The sequence below is a fragment of the Epargyreus clarus genome, unplaced genomic scaffold (assembly GCF_041222505.1).
Source record: "Epargyreus clarus isolate Ecla_fem2 unplaced genomic scaffold, WU_Ecla_fem_2.2 ptg000001l, whole genome shotgun sequence".
NCBI lineage: Eukaryota > Metazoa > Arthropoda > Insecta > Lepidoptera > Hesperiidae > Epargyreus > Epargyreus clarus.
In genome coordinates this window covers 11,461,744-11,480,239 of record NW_027332209.1, presented here as the reverse complement: position 1 = coordinate 11,480,239, position 18,496 = coordinate 11,461,744, and the positions used below count along the sequence as shown (strand labels likewise).

General features: G+C 36.2%; 1 protein-coding gene across 6 annotated transcripts in view; it reads right to left on the bottom strand.

Moving 5' to 3' along the window:
* The window catches only part of mnb (minibrain), a 182,637-nt gene that overhangs the window by 137,276 nt on the left and 26,865 nt on the right, over positions 1-18,496 (bottom strand). For 4 of the 6 annotated variants that reach the window (XM_073082412.1, XM_073082713.1, XM_073082780.1 and 1 more), the window contains exons 2-3: positions 13,546-13,727; positions 9,887-9,988 (exon numbers count right to left, since the gene is read on the bottom strand). In XM_073082412.1, the coding sequence (XP_072938513.1) occupies positions 9,887-9,988; positions 13,546-13,727 (284 nt within the window). The remainder of the gene's footprint in view (positions 1-9,886; positions 9,989-13,545; positions 13,728-18,496) is intronic. The other 2 variants (XM_073082556.1, XM_073082637.1) reach the window with 1 other exon arrangement.

Below are 18,496 nucleotides of genomic sequence, written 5' to 3'. Positions count from 1 at the left end.
TAAAAAAATTGAATGATTACGTTCAATAACTAATGGCTATTTTCAGCATTCAAATCGTATCTTTCTTAGAAGATTAACTTTTAACATCTACGGCTAGTAGCGAGGCATGACGAAGTCGTACGTATTGCTCGGAAACACATCATTAAAGTAGAACTGAACGGCATAGAAACAATGCGTAATAAGCATCAAATTGTCCATTTAACAGGAAAATCAAATCACTTATTATTAGATTGAAGGCCATTCATAACATGATAATATCAAAAGGGGAAAACGAAAAAATAAATAAAGCCCTAGTTACAGACACGGTTGCTATGCTATGTTTGGGTAATTTTTTTCATTAAGAATATACAAAGGAAAAACAAAAAGAAACTAGTTAATAGAGCACAAATATGTTTACATTAGAATGTTTAATTAAGGTCAGAGTACAACAAGTGTATTTGTAGGGTGAGTAGGAGGTATTACGTTATATACGAGGGTACGTTTTTAAGTTCGCGGAATGAGGGACAAGGAGCGAAAATAAAATGTCAAAATTATTTTTCTTTTTCTACATATTCTCCTGCAAGACGAATGCATTTTTCAGATCTTTGTATTAACTTATTTAAACCCTCATAAAAAAATGTTTTGTCCTTGTCGGAAAAATACGAGGAAATTGCGTCCTTTACTTCTTCGTCTGTAGAAAATTTCTTTCCACGAAGCTCTTTTTTCATTTTTGGAAAGAGATAATAATCGCTGGGAGCCAGGTCTGGACTATAGGGTGGGTGATTTAAAATATCAAAGCCCACCTTATGCAGGGCAGCCAGTGCAATACGGCTCTTGTGTACGGGCGCATTGTCGTACAACAGCAGGACACCTCTGGATAATTTTCCTCGTCTTTTTTCTTTGATGGCTTCTTTTAACCGCTCCAAGATTGTTGCGTAATATTCTCCGGTTATAGAGACACCTTTATCTTTGTAATCTATTAACAAAATTCCTTCTGCATCCCAAAAGACTGTCGCCATGAGTTTGCCGGCCGATTGTGACACCTTAAACTTTTTAGGAGGTGCTGTACCCTTTTTATGCCACTGCATGGAGTCTTGTTTAGACTCAGGTTCATAATGGTGAACCCAAGTTTCATCTCCAGTAACAATTCGATTCAGTACAATATCCTTATCTTCTCCACAGAGGTTCAAAAACGCACGGGAACATTCAACGCGCTGTTGTTTCTGAGGCGGCGTGAGCATTCTCGGCACCCACCGCGCGCTGACCTTAGTCATGCCAAGATGGTCATGCAGAATTTTAAAAATGGTTGTATCCGATACTCCAACCATTTCTGCAAGCTGTTTCTTCTTTAGCCGAGCATCTTCCAGTACTAATTTTTCGACTTCCGCTATCGTTTCCGGAATGGTCACCCCAACAGACCGTCCTGGTCGTGGGTCGTCTTCAAGTGAATCCCTGCCTTGCTTAAAAAGGTTGTTCCACTTGTAAACCATCGTTTTTCCAGGGCAAGAGTCCCCGTAAACCGATGACATCTCTTCCATTATGATTTGCACAGACTTTCCTTGCTTGGTAAGGAACTTTATAACGGCGCGATGCTCGATTTTCTCCATACTTCCAATTTTCTTCCGGATTGAGTTGTTTAATTGTCGATAGTTTTAAAACTAATGATGCAATTGTGATAAAACTTTATATTTATACTATTTATGAGTCACTTAACACGTACCGCCCTTAACGAGCCCGCTATCCCCCCTCCAACCCTGCCATTCCGCGGACTTAAAAACGCACCCTCGTAATAATAAATTGATGTTGAAGGCTCGAATGGTAGTCGAGAGGTTGATAAATTTTGTTTACACCTACGCGAACCATTGTCGAGGGCAGATAATAAGGACACCCACACTCGCTCCTTATTCATGTTTCAAGATAAAAGGACACTGAAAAACAAATTGAACCTTTAAAAAGAATTTCGAGACGTTTATTTTCGTTTCTTTTGAACTTGGTGATCTTGTGATATCATCCGAAAAGTGGGATTAAGTATAATGCTAAATATAGAGATCAAACTTCCAACTTCCTGTTCATTGTCAAAAATCAACGAATGCCTCTAATTTACAGGTTCATCTCAACTAGACCTCCTATCTATCTACCTATAAATATAGAGATCAAACTTCCAACTTCCTGTCCATTATCAAAAATCATCGAATGCCGCGAATTTATGGGTCCATCTTAACTAGGCCTCCTATCCTATTTTGGGTTGATTGCACATGATTATGGACGGCAGTGACCACTTACCAGCAGCAATGCACACTTAGTTATCACTTGGTTTTCATAAAAACCAAATGAGCAACAAACTACTCTTTCTAAATAATAACCCTTCTTAAATGTTTAATAATATACAACCACCACAAATGCATGTTTAATAATATACAACCACCACAAATGCATACCTACAAAGTCTCTCAAATAACAATAAATAACTTTACAAATTTCACATAATTAGTAACCGTATAAAAGAAGGAAAACAAAACGGTCAAAGTTCAAGTCGCCAAAAATAAAACGGTCCATTTCCGAGTACGCATCTCCTCCCAACTGACCTCTTCCGCAAAAACCGACTCATTGCGGTGCCTAGCACATCATCACGCCCACACATATGTGAGCACACGTCACTTGTTAGAGACACTGCCACATCTGGCGGACTTGATTTTTCAATCGATAAAAAGATAAAGGTAATGATAATCAAATGATATTGTTTACGTATTGCCTAAATAACTCAACTGTCAGTATCATGTCCTTTGCAGTACAATCAATACTCAATAACATCGCTCTGTTTTACAAAATGAGACAATATATTTACTTGTAATAACAAATGATAAAAACAATACTAAAATATATTTAGATTACCTTTTATCAAACCTATTCTTACACCAAATTACCTTTGCCGATCACTTTCTATCGAGCGTATGTGACGAAGTCTTTACGGCAGCGTGGCGCCATGTAAACACACAACCAAATAGGGCAACGACCATACTGAACACAAATAGAATATACTCTAATAATATAACAGACATTTAAAAATAAATACCGCTCCACAGAAGGGGACGCCACGTGTCCCTCAAAAGCTAAGATTAATCGCCCACGATCGATGTACAAGAATAGTAAATGTTTGAAGTTCGGAGGAACGAATTATTTTCAAACATCTGTTCGTTGGGGTAAAAGTCGGTACAAAGTAATATATGGGACGTTGATTGTATACGTTTATCTTCTAACAATCAACTAGTCTAGTATGACTTAATTTTGACTTGGAATCTTGAAATCTACAGTAGGGTACGATAGGCTAGTTTTAGGAATGTTATGGTAATATTTTGGTACGGAAAAGTATCGGTATCCAATTAGTATGAGTTTAAAGAATTAATAAAAATCAGACAGTCAAAACGTAGGAACAAATTCTAACGCACATATCTTAATATGTATAGAAATAATTCTAAGTTTTGTGAGTACAGAAACTCAAGAGTTAACTAACCAATGCCTACACAATTATTGCATGTAAACAGTCATAAATCCAATAACTGTATATATTAGCAGTAAACTTAAACGTCTATCGTGTTGACAATTAAACCGACCTCTAGGGTACCACTGGGTATTTATCGTTATCGTGGTTAGGTCATACATCAATTTCGGGTGCCCGGCATTTCTAATTACACCACCAATTAGCACAAATTGTAATTGCCAACCGCACGAATTTTACCAGCGACTCAACAGCAGTTATGTTAATGTAAATCTTTTTTCATTGAAACAATATTTAGGTCTATTTTTCAAATTACTGTAAATACCATTTCATAGCTAATAAGAAATTAACTGTTGGTTTTATTTGTTGGAATATCCACTTTTTATAATAAAGAGTTAATTATGCCCTCTATCTCATTGTAAGTTGCCACCGGAGCCCATAGATATCTGTAACTAACCGACGGATAGGACTTTTGTTTGCCTGAGGACGGCCACTGATGCGTTGGAACCTCTTTGCGAGGACTAATTTAGAACGCTTCGGAAAAGAATGTCACGCTTACTATATCACTTAATACTGAGAGAAGACCCTTACATAGTGGTGGGACAGAAATGATTTAACGACGATGTATATATAATGAAATACTACACATATAAGAAAGTGGCTTTCAGATAAGTGAAGCAGAGTGATCATAAAGACGACACGAAAATACCGATTCTATTTCACAGAGTATATTTATAACTTTCGCGCCTACGTATTTGTTGACGACCTTCAACAACAACAACAACAATGGATATTCCTCGAACTATGAAAAATAATTTATATATAGATATATAATAAAATTGAAATGTTTATCTGTGCTCTAAAAATAAGGAATACTTACTAAGTTCAGATGTTTACGTGCATGATATATAGAATCATTTGTTTGTTTGCGTAAACCGGATGTGTTTAGAGATGGATTAATAAAGGACAAGGTTATTATGTCTAGTGCACTTTACAGAAATATGTTTAGTGATAAACTACTTGGTGCTCAGTAAAAATTGGTCATCAGTATACAGAAGAAAGAGTGTTGGTACGTTGGTAATGTTCACTATAATGAAGCCGTGATAGCCTAGTTGTGGAAACTCAGCCTCTAAATCAAAGGTCTCGAGGTACGCAACCCAGGCTCTGATTTTTTGAAATTATGTATTTATTAAAAATCAATTCAACTTATGCGCCTGAGAGTTCTTAAAAACTTCTGAATGGTGTATTAAGTCTATCAATGGCCAACAAGGCAAAGATTTGGCCAACAAGGTAGATCGTGATCTAAACCACTCACTCTATGAGAAAACCCGTAGCTAGCAGTAGGACAGTTATGGATTGACGACGTAATAAATAATTTTTACGTCGCATATTCTAGCATTGGGCGAAAAACTGTGACGCAGTTCCCTCACGATACGCGGCCGTCCTACGTTATAGTGAAAACTCTACGCCCACGTCGCCCAAACGAGTATATCTACCGCAAACCGCATTGATGTAAACTCAATAACCGGTAGTATTTTTATAATATAATTGAAATATGTACCGTACATATCGCGTGCGGGCAGAACTGTAAGCTTTTACTTTTGAAATACGAAGAATTGCCGTTCTATTATAATAGTTTTAGTGTTCATAAAATCTTGTATGGTGATTTTGGTGATCATCAAGGTATAAGGTTTAACAGGTATGGTTCCAATTCAGTCTTGAAGAGTAAATATTTTGGTAATCGTCATCAAATAAAATTCCCATTCAATTTGACGTTTACCAAAGTTCCGCTGCTTCCACTTTACTTTTTTTATTAAATAGAAAAAGTAAAGTTTTGAAAACCCTAGAGTCGTCTTACTAAACTAATACTGAGAACTGAGAACTGTAAGCGACATTACATAAAGGTCAAATGCAACAACCGTGTAGATTTCTAGGAAAACAAGCCTGTGCAAACTAATTTTATTCTGAGGATATGAAACCTTTCATAGATACTATCCGTGAAATCGACTATGAGAAGTAGGTAGGTACAAACACCTTGTCTTGTAACAACAAAGCTTGGGGTATTTACTAACCCCGAATTTGACCATTAATTCAAAATATTATATTGAAAGTAGATTCTCTACACAATTATTTTAAATCCTAAAGCCACTACACAACGTGTTTGCTTAATAAAGAAAAGTGGCCAATGAGACTTTTATTTTATTGGTCCATTAGTTTACAACCCAGGAACGATGTATCATCTAGTGGCAAGTAGGTAGCAGTTAAATTACAACATAAAAAGATAAAAAAAAAAAACAGAAAATGTTATTAATTTGAATTAGTGGGCTTTAACAAATCGTGAAGAGAATACTGAACGTCGATCCTCCTACGCTGAACTGAAAATTGAACGCCCACGACCTGCTAAAGGTTGCATGGAATATACCCAGGAGTATAGACAATGGAAAACAAAGTAACATTTAAATTAATATCAGATGTTTTTATTACTCTAACGTGTACCAGCTCTGATGTTATCTAGAATAGATCAATGTATATTTTGTCCTAAAATAAGAAGAAAAAAAACATTAAATTTGTCAATGAAGACCGCCCGAAGCGGCAGTGAATTTCAGCCCACGTCACATAAAGGTCAGATTCAACGCGCGGCGAAACGTCGTAAATACGCGCTTAGGTACATAATAAACAATAACAATCGCATATTTACTGTTTCCTGAACATTATTCACAGTTTCTTTTTTATGGCAAATATACCTTACGTACGGTACTATTCGTAGTGATTATGGGAATTTGTATAATATTATATTTGTATAATTTTAAATTAAATGGTACGAATAGCTAAACGCCGATATATCCATTCTATTATTTCTCTTTCATCTGCCGCTGATATGTGGAAATTTCTTAGGTCTCTCGGTGTGGGCAAACCTTCTTCACTGGATTGTTGTTCTTCTCTATCTTTGAATGACTTAAATCGTCATTTTATTTCTACGTCACCCATGAGCAATACAATCCGTTCTCTCACTATTGCTTCCATTGCTTCAATGCAACCTTCTCTGTGCCCAACATTCGACTTCTCCTCTGTTAGTCAGGAAGAGGTCAAAAAGATTATTATTAGTATCCAATCCAAGGCTGTAGGATGTGATGAAGTGAGCAGGGTCATGATTTTTAACATCATAGACAGCATTCTTCCAGTTATTACCCATATCATTAACTATTCCCTTAGTTCTGGACAGTACCCTACTATTTGGAAGAATGCTTTTGTTTGTCCTCTTCCCAAAGTGCCCCATCCTGTGCTCGCTAACCAATATCGGCCCATTTCTATTCTTCCGTTCCTCTCTAAGATTCTGGAAGCCTGTGTTCATAAGCAAGTCTCCTCTCATATATCTAAACATAACCTACTGAGTGCATATCAGTCCGGGTTCCGCTCCGGTCACAGCACCACCACTGCTCTAATAAGGGTATGTGATGATGTCAGACAAGGAATGGATGACAGAAGGCTCACAGTGATGGTGCTTGTTGACTTTTCTAATGCTTTTAACACGGTCGACCACGATATTCTACTAGCCTACCTTTCCCATCTCCAACTCTCCACCTCTGTCTTGGATTGGTTCTCTTCTTATCTTCGCGGACGCCAGCAATCCGTCCGTATGGGCAATAATACCTCAGATTGGGCTCATTTAGAGGCTGGCGTGCCGCAAGGCGGTATTCTCTCACCATTACTATTTTCTCTATTTATTGACTCCATAACTTCTGTTATCAACTGTTCGTATCATCTGTACGCAGATGACCTGCAACTTTACGCTCAAGCAGATGTGGATAGTCTCCGTAGCGCAATTGATACAATCAATCTCAACTTAAGTGCCATTTATAACTGGTCATTGCGCCATGGGATTTCAGTTAACCCTGCCAAATGCCAAGCGATCATCATGGGTAGCTCAAAACTGTTAGCAAAGGTCGATTATAGCTCTCTACCACCTTTTTTATATAACTGTACTCAAATTCAGATAGCTCAAACAGTTAAGAATCTTGGTCTTTATATTGACAGCTCCTTGACTTGGCATCCGCAAGTTGTAGAGGTATGCCGTAAGGTCAACGCCACTCTGAGATCACTGTATCGTCTAAAACACTTTCTTCCGACTAAGACCAAGCTTATGCTTGTCAACAGTCTTATTCTGCCTACTATTGATTATGCAGATGTGTGCTACCCAGATCTGACCGAAGCTCTTCTTAATAAACTAGAGCGCCTTCTCAATAATTCTATTCGATTCATATTTGGTCTCCGAAAATATGATCACGTCTCTCTATTCCGTCGCCAACTTAAATGGCTAACTATTCGTCAGAGGCGTAACTCTAGGGTTCTCTTCCTTCTTTATTCTATCTTACATGATACTAATACTCCTTCTTATCTGAAGGATTCTTTCCAGTACCGGTACTTAACACACGATAAAACGCTTCGGTCATCTCATAATTTAAAAGCAGATATTCCATCACATAACAGTGGCTTCTTCCATTTCTCTTTTACTGTTCAGGCAGTTCTGCTCTGGAACGCCCTGCCCGTGCACATCAGGAAAGCTCCAAGCAAAGCCGTGTTTAAAAAACTTGTCCGAGAGCATCTGAGCACCTCGTCTGACAGATAAAGCATTTTTATTACCACCTATATAATATATAGTTATATATTTTTTTTATGTATTGCTATATTTTAGATATATATATATGTATGTATAATATATATGATATATAATATATTTATATTTATATTTAGACTAAGTATTATAATGTTTTATATTATTTAACACCTGCCGCAAACTTTCTGCATTCACCAAGGGTTGACTGGTAGAAAATGCCATCAGGCATTATGTTTTGCCCTTTTGTAGCTTAACTTTCTGTTAGTGTTACAATAAATAAATAAAAAAATAAATAAATAAATAAATAAAGATAGAACGTTTAACTAAAGATTTCCCGTCATACGCTTCGCACACATCCATAACATACAAATATGTAAAAAAATCCAATACCGATAAGGTCTCCTAATTGAGTTAAAAATGATATTTAATAACAGAATAAAAAATTATACTTGTTTATCTAAAGCATACATAGTGCACGCACAAACGAAAACCTAAGCATGCGTTTAATTAGTATCAAACTGCGTTAGCGCACGCCGTTTCATTCATAACTTGACTAGTTAGTTCAGAGTTCTATTTTTTTTACGACACCCACACCATAAATTTCGCCCCCACGTGGTACGATGTAACGGGTCGGGCGGGACGCGCATCGAAAAAGGTCGACCAACTCTCGTTTCCTCTACATATTTCCGACGTTTAAAAATATATACACTAACGCTTAAAGTGGTATATTAATAGAAAGGATGGAAAAAGAAAACACATGTAGAGCCGTTTCCGCGTGCGACATGTAAACAATAATTACGAAAGGCCGGCTAGAGAGCGTTGTCGCAAGACGACTTACGTGTATAATTAGAACCGTCGAGGCTTATTACTGGAACGTTGTTATTGATATACACTGATTTAGTTATTTTTATTGGAAGTTTTATATTGCCCTTAAACATATTACTCGATTTTAAGACAAGTGCGACATTGATATTTTACACATTTTCATTAGATACAATCTAACATGTCTGCAAATAATGGCATTACTCATTGTAAGGAATTTTGTATTTTTTTTATTGCATCCGGAATCAACCTCAAGTAAAATATATAAATAGTAAAATGCTAGACTGCAATAAATAGTAAGGTGTTTGTTATTTCTATCTTATAAACAAAGATAACTTCGCCTAAGTAGGAGATTTGACATTATTAAAATTTGCATAATCTTATCAAAATCTTAAAGAGAAGATGGTACAAGGAAATCCTTCCGTAAAATTATTTAAACGAAGAATTTCAAACGTGAATTACAATTTATTTAAACAAACAACAGATAATCATGTTCAATTGATAGCTTAACTGTGTACAATTACTACCATATCTAATTTAATCCATTCCACGCACATTCACGTATCATCCCGTGATATGCCTATAACAAGATATAAAATAATGATTACAACACTAACCAGTTTCTGTTAACTGGTCGGTAGCTATACTCGGATTGATTTTAATCCCATCGCGGAATACCAGATTTTATCTGTTTATTTACGTTGAAACTAGATATGTAGCTAGCGTATAATCGTAATGCAGATGATATGAGCGATAAATTGATTTCTGAAATAGTTTCAACTATTAGGTATAACACACGAACAAATAAACTAATAACGTTTAAGCTCCCATTTTGTAAGAATTTTCATTAAATATCTTTAAATTCCATGGGCAATCGTTCATATTAGAATATATATCCATTAGTAGAAAATGTTACCTACAAAATAAGTATTTACAAAGTAATTAAAATATGAAGACTATTTGCTAACACTCACCTCATTTATGTGTTTGTAGGTTTTGATAAGGTCTACACTGAGTTTCCTTAACGGTGCCGTTGAAGGGTCCCGAAAGTGGTGTGGTATCCGCGCTTGCATAGCCTGAACAAATGAGAAAATAAGCTTATCACATGTTCAATAGTAACAATAGAAAAAGCTAAGTGTTTGCAAAGCAGTGAGGGAGAGAATTGGAGGCAGATTTATGGAGACAGGTCATAAAAGTAGTATAAATCGTATACATCTACTGTTAGATCTACCTATGATAAACGAGAATGATATCATATACATATAAAAAAAAACTGGTTGTTGTTGTGGTGATGAATAGCAAAAGGCAGTTCATCAACATCTTTAACCACTACTACTACATAGAATTATAAGCCTACATCTTTTGCCATTCCAAAAACAAGAAATAAAAAAATCTAATGATCTACATCAACATACCTAATATGCTAAAAATATTTAATTCAACGAATTTTCACGAAATATATAAAAATGAAAACAAAAGCCATGCACGGTTTACGTTGTGGTGAATCCGTAGAATCAGGTATATCATAAAGCGGCTGGCCGCTAATTGAAACAGCTACATAATTCATAAAACAGATTAATCGCACGTAAGATAAGTATCGCGTAAATGAACTTGCTGCGTTTTATCATCTACCTGGCTATCTGACTAATAGAGTGAGATTGCGGGGCAAGTAGTGCCCCCTCATGTTTTTAATCTAGTCGGATGACAATTTTAGTTAAATTTAGTTCGTTCATAAGCACCTTAACAAACAAGATGTATTGAGCCCATAATAATAATGACTGTGATTTCCCTGCTGCTTCTACTCCTAGATATAATACATATTTTTTTCAAGCCAATTTGTACATTTGCTCATTTATTATCGTATTTTTATTATTTTTCGACGAATGGAGAGGTTAGTATAAAACACCAATTGAAAAATTTGTCATAATGTTTGTAACTATGTTATAATATAAAGTAGATATATTTCAAAAAAAGCCTCGGCGTTTCCAAATACATCTGATTCAACTACCTGTCTACAACACCTACACCGCTAAAGCTAATATCGAAATGAGAAAATCACATAACAAACATGACAAACAATGATGTCATTAATATAATATTGCCTAAAGGTAAATAAGCGCTTGAGTCGTTTTTACACGAGACGGTTTGCATAAACACTTATTGAATGCATTCAATACAATCGGTTCGCACCTGAAGCCTTCGGTGTCCTCAGTACCGTCATCATTGCTAACGACCGTTGATAATAAAATAAAACATTACCGAATACAATTTTTTGAATGTACAAAGATATTACATATCTCAATCGAAACATATACTTATTTTGTTAAAATTGTACAATATACATCATACTATATTATAACAGACAGCGATATTGTTGTTGTGGAAATTTCAAATTTCAAAAAGCGAAATTTCAAAAAGGTTTTTTATGCGTAATAAACACAAATAAGTGGTACTGAAATATCTTGAATAACTAATACTGGACCACAGTAGTGCATTATGTTTTTTTGGTCTTTTGTAGACCATAAACGCATCATACTATAATGGATTCGTAATATAGGCAAAGGTCAAATATAACACTCCACCAATTATATTCGTTTGGTACAATTACGAAAGCGATTATCTCGATATATACGTCGTATTAATTCCGTTCAGCGTCAAATTATGTAACAAAGTTTAGTATTGAAACAAATTAACTCCGACACGACTAAGAAAGAAACCTAATCTTTTCGCGCGGGAAACTCAAGTCGAGCCCATTTATTAATTAACCCGGTCTAGACGAGGGGCATTATAGACCGTTAGCAGTCCGTATTCACTAAATACGAGAACTCAGCCATTCCACTGTTGGAGAACTTAGTAGATAATTAGTGGCACTTTTGAGAGATAATTTATTTACCTACTCGTGCATTATGCCCGACTACAGGCGTTGTTAAGAGCCCTTTTAATAAAACAATGATAGAGAACTTAGCATATGAAAATAACAATACTACGATAATACGTTTGTGTCAGGTATGTTTGACGTCAACTTTTTTCAAGTACGTTTTAAATTATAGACACTCATTTTTTCTGTTTTTTCTACATTCTATATATACAATGGTATTTTGTTAAAAAAATAAGCTCTATTTTTTCAGCTTTGCTTCAGCCTTTATTTAACTCTCTTTGTTATTTAGTATACATATAAAGCTCAAAACTTGCAACCTAATATGAAACCATATACTCCAACGTTTGGATGACAATGCACGAAAACCTCAGTGACGTCATTCTAAATATGGATATCTGATAAAAGAGTTTTCTGAAAAGCTTGTTTTTAAGAAAACTTATATCAAGCATATAAAATTACTTTTACAGTTTTAGGGTGGGTTGCGTCATGTATCTTTAACATTTACAGAAGCCTAACCAACCGTCAAATCCATGGTTAAAAAAATAATTAGTTGCACCATTTTAGTTGAAGTTGAAATTACGTCATAACTAACAGTATTTGTGAAGTTCTTATCTGTTAACATCTACTAAAAATTGTGGTGACAGCGACACAAATGACGTTAATGACAAAGAAATTGGTGCAACACAGAATTTTTACATTCCACCGCTACCGTCAATATTACTGTTATATTTAACTTTAACGCTAACTTTAAACGGGCTTTCGATGCAACCCACCCTTTATATGTTTTGTAATTATATTATTTTGAAAATTTTGTCTCAAAATACTGAATTTTTTATAATATAAACGTATCATATGTATCATTACCTACTTTAAATCTCCCACATAACACATATAATGTTTTAAGAAGTATTTTATGTCGTTTTACTAGTTAATTATTTTAATTCAGCTAAAGTTTTCTAACATTGTCTGTATTTATTTCGGTGACACTTAACATTTTCATAGAACGTAATTAAATTAAGCAAAGTACTGGCAAATATAAAACTAAACTTAGTTCGTCATAAGAATATTAGAAAGATACGTCAATGCCCTGTAACGTCCTTCAGACGATCGCGGTTTGTGATCCAATTTACTCGGTAGATACAGTTTTACCTAAAAGTGGTTATACAATGTAACTCTAACAGACATTCGTTTTATTTTAACGTAATGGAAACTTTCAAGTCACAATCAACAATATTGGTCATATATGATGCTCGTGGGAATTTCCAAGGACGTATAACGTATTACCAGAAACTAAAGTTGTGTTCCTTTACATGAAAGTCAGCGACAAGGGCAAAGTCTATAACAACAATTGGAATACCTATATGGATATCGACTTGGACGTATCTATATTTTTTTGGATCTAGGTATGTATAGGCTTTCTATTCTTACATTTTTAAATATTATAATTTACTTAAAAACAACTCTACGTATTTTTTCAAATTTATCTTAGATTACCTGCTTTAATCCATAAAATCTATCTATCATCTATTATTCTGTTTTTTTTATAATTCTAGTATTGTATTGTATTAAAGCTGTTTTTTGCTATCAGCCAATTATGAGCGCATTCGCACTGTCGCGTACACGCCGCTCTAGCGCTAATAAAAAGGGCGCCTAAACCATAAATAAAGCTGCAAACCGATCGTCCGGAGTCTGAACGGTCCGACCTTGTTACGGGTTGTAGGATGTTAGCCGCAAACTGCCTCGTGCATCATTTACCTTAGCGGGGTTGCGGAAGCGGGCGAAAGCCTCGGGCGGGTCGCGCGCCGCGGCGCTCACCTGAATGTCCGACGGCGCGCTCATCGACGCCAGCTGCTCCTCGGCCACCAGCCGCCCGTACAGCGGCACGTGCCGCCTCTCGCCGCCGGCGGCCTCCGGCATGCCGCCGCCGACCACGCCCACTGAAACAATCAAAAAGTACCTTAGTATGTCTGTTGGTTAACTACTATGCGTAGCCTAAGATAATAATTCTCACCAGTACTATATTAACATGTCAGTGTGTGAAATCAAGATCCGGATCGGCTTACCTATTTTATTTATGTAATAATTTAAAGGATATTAGGTGTAGAATCTAACAATACACATTTACGTAACATAGTGACCTGGTCTCTTGACTGTCCCGGTAGGTCCCGTAAAAATGTAAACAATAGGAAATTGCGACAATTCCAATACCAGTGGTCTATCAAACATTCTCTAATAATGCAGAACATATTGACTAGACTACTACAAATATATACATATATACAAGGCGGTTGTTATTTGCAATTAAAACTTGCACTAAGAGCGCCTTTAGGGTTTTAGGGTATTTTGTAATAGAGTAACATACTATCAAGTAAGTTGTTTTAAGTTCGAGTGCCTAAGTACCTATTCGAATACCTATGCGTAGGTAAAACAGGAACACGGCCAAGAAACTGCAGCCTTTGAAAGTACGAGTAATAAACTAAATCATATTTGCTCCAAGTAACGTTAAATATCAGTTTGCGGCAACATGAACAAAAGCCAATAGCCCTATTTTGTGGCAATCGTTGGCAGCCTACGCGTTGTAGGCGTTTATGGGCGGACGAGGACACTTACCCAGAATGGGTACGATACCAATCGACTGGATATTCAAAAACACAAACACCAGATAATGGTGAACTGTTTGCATTGGGAAAAATAACCCTTCACGATAACGTCCATCGTGGAATTAAAGGTTTATTGTACATTGGTGAATGCTGAATGTTTGGTAAACATTTCATTAGTATACAATCGTGTTGGGGGTCGGTTTGTGGCCTCTCTCAGAGGTTGGTGAATACGAATAGTTCGGTTGTATACAGTTAGCTCGATGGGTCGGCCGAGAAGCGCATGTCAATCAATTCGGATGCCATAGTTCAAATTTCCATGTAAACGAGCCACATTCACCTTGCCACCGCCCACGCGGCTCGGGTTACGAATGTTTAGTTGGTATCGTGTGAATCACTATACAGTAGGTATAGTATGACTCGTTTCTTAAACTCCAGTGGGTAAGTACAATCGCTTTCCAAGAAAATTGGCGGTTTATTAGCCATGTGAGAATTTATATACGGCGTGTTTATGTGTTTTTATAAACCCTTTATGTTTTAGGGGCATTCGCATATTTTTTTAACATGCAATAAACTACAAAAATATACTGGAGTTACCTACTTCGATCGATAAATGTAACTTTTATGAATTAAGTATCAAAACTACTTTTATTATATAATACGAAATGACAGCAACTCATAATACATCTGTCAGAATAATACAGCTACAGCTTAACACCACTTGCATAAAGCAAACATATTCAGGGATGTTGGCGCCGCAGTCAAACCTAACAAGTTTTTTTTTTTATATAATATATGAGCAGCAGGCGAGCATGCAGTCCACCTGATAGTAAGTGACTACTGCCGCCCATGGACATCTGTAATCAACCCCAGATAAGATTAGGTATTCCTACCTGAGGTCGGCCATAGGTGCGTTGCTACCCCTGAGGACTAAGCTGGAACGCCTCGGAAAAGTATGTCTACCTTACCACACCCTTCAAAACGAAACACAGCAGCGCCTAACACTGCTCTTATTAGGCAGAAATAGGTGTGGCGGTGGTGCCGCCGGAGTCGAACCACAAAGGGTTCTACCACCTTCGAATTATAAGGGCAAGTCAATCGTTTCCTAGATAAAAAGTAACCGGAATAATATAGCAAAATTACTTAATAAAGCAACGTACTGTAAAATTTCACGGGTCGAAGATATAAACAAAAGATTTTTATCAACAATGTTTTGTTAAATCACTTAGCCAACTTGGCTTTTAACAGTTTTGTAACGCAAGGTGTTAGAGTGAACTTCGCCGCGCTGGTAGCAGAGGTCGCAGACAAGTTAATTCAGTCTTATTTATGTACCGTCTGGCACGACGTGACATTTCATAATAAAACACCACCGTTCGGCTCACTCGTTTATTTCAAGGCGACTCTCGCCAACAAAGTTTGTTGAACGTCTCCTAACTTCGTTTCTACTTTGTAACCACTCGGTTAATTTATGACTTAATTTCTGTATCCGATTTTCGTGTGCGGCAACAGGTAGGCCACATGTGTTCATTAATCATCGATGTTGCAGGACTAGTATATTGGGAAACCTTCGTACGTTCTCGTAATTATGATTTTCGTTAAGCATTACCATCTTGGGGTATAGTCGGAAAGTAGCCCCGTGACAGCGACAATACGTAATTTTTCTTCAACAAATCATTAATCAATCAATAGTCATATTCTTAAATCGTATTTGTGGCGCGGGTTGTATGGATATGGCTTCCTTTTTAAGTAACGATCTCAAGCAATCTGAGGTATTAAGAGCGACGTGAACAAAATTATTTGAACTCCATTTTCTTCCTATTAAACATTTATAAGATAGAAAATATTAATACAATAGTAAATCTTTACCTTACTCATAAAATAATAAATAATGACCTTAAAGGTTATTTCACATGAGTGCAATCATAATGTCCCAAATAATTCCAAAAGGATTTTCTTTAATAAGAATTAGTACATATTGCATTGAAAATACAAGACTTTATTATTATTATAGGACACTACACGTTATTGAGATCATTGACCTTTTTATTAAGTCCGCAATCCAATATAACCTACGCACAATTCGTGACTAAGCAATCGAATTAGATAATCAAAACAAATAAAAAAAATATAATGCGTAGAACATTGCTCACGTGTAGTTTACGTAAGATTCACACACACGGTAACGTATTAGACGAAACCTAACTCATATATTAATGTACCTGGCTAATCTAGACTAAGATAATAAAACTTATGTTCAGAGTATCGTGAAAAGACCATTCCTCTACAAAACTTGAACCCTTAAAAATACTAAAAGTCAGGATATAGTACAAATATTTCATGTTTACCTCAAAAACAAACATTGGGTCTCGCCGAATATTGTTATCGCAGTAATCGACACACTAGTAGTTCTACTACTACGAGTAGCACTACAACGCCGATTGTTAGTACTCCGCGTAGGCCTAGGAGCCTACGCGGAGTACTTACACCACCGTTAAGGTCCTTATCTAAATTAATTATCCATGAATCGTGTGCCATGTAAGGTGAAGTACACATCCGCCCAGACTTAGACCCTAACTCTGTACTCATCAATAGATGTCTGTAAGTCATCTGGCCTTTGCTTGACGAACTTAGAATAGTGCATGTCACACCAGTGTAACGTCCGCTGCGCCACACAATTCATCATAAATCATTCATAGTATATTTATAAATTAAAACTATGAAGGTAGAAACTGCGCATTGTTACTTGCAGTGTTACTTAGATCTTTCTTCAACAAACGGTCCAAGCCTACACCAGCGGGATTCCAGAGAACATTCCACTATTCTCCATACAGCATGAACAAAGCACACAAACACCAATGGGCACTCACACACAAAGCTCGTATCAAGTAAACAGTGTTAAGATTAGATCGAGGCCCTTCGATCTATCAAGTTCACACGCGCTCAGTCACATGTTATCGAATCGAGATGAAGAACAACTGCGCAGTTCGACGTACTTGTGCGGAGCTGAATGCGATAGATGCATCTCAGTTTGTGTGAGTCATTGTGTACATTTTTTCTCTTTATGCGAACAAAATTACAAATTGTTTTCTGACTTCTGTGATATGACTTATCATAGTTGATAATCGTAAATAAAAAATGTTACTCATTCTCATACCCACTTCGATTCTCTATCTTGTGTGTGTCCTTAAAAGAGACGTGTATGAAATTTTACAAAACAGAGTAGGATTCTAAATTCATAAATTAGATATCTCTTATATGTCCCTAGTAATCCAGCCCACACTCCTATTCTGGTTAATAAATATAATGTTTGTTATTTGGGAAATAAGTCTTACTTAAGCCTTGTTTTGCTATTTAAATAAAGTCTTAATAAGTAAAATTTTAGATAAATTAATCAGCTCGTAGTTTAATGAACCAACTTATTAATTTTATAGCGTGATTGTTCAATGCATGACATAAGCGTAGGAATACGAAAAACTAAAAAGAGCGATTTCTGCTATTAAATGGAGACGAGACGCATTCGATGTAAACAAATGTATATGATGTATTCAAATCCTTTACTAATATCTAAAAAACAGGATTCTCGTACGTAGTACGATATATTTTTATTCAATGGATGTGTGGTAAATATTATTTGCATTCCGTTGACACATATAATTGTTTTGTTGGTACTTTCATTGACGGATACCGAACATTAAATATTGGCTACCATGTCACATCCTCTCAAATTAATAAAGAATAGATCAAAGGTTTTCACAAAAAAAAAAGAAACTATATTAAAAACTCCTTTTCTTCTAGGTAGGTACTCTAATACTTCGCTACTTTTAAAAATCATTATCAATTCGTAATACGTACACCATAATTTTAAAAATACTAAAACACCTGTGTAGTATTCAAGGCTAAACTGATCCTGTAGAGCCGAATCATTTTAACCCCTTCCCCGTAACACGATATGGGTGAAGCGACCAAAACGTGTCAAACGAAATATTTTGTGATAATATTGGCAAGGCAGACGCGAGATAAACGTGTAAATGATCAACATCCGGATAGCTCGGTGCGCGCCGATGAATGGATGTAGGTACGGAGCCGATTGAAAATCAGGTCGCATCCGC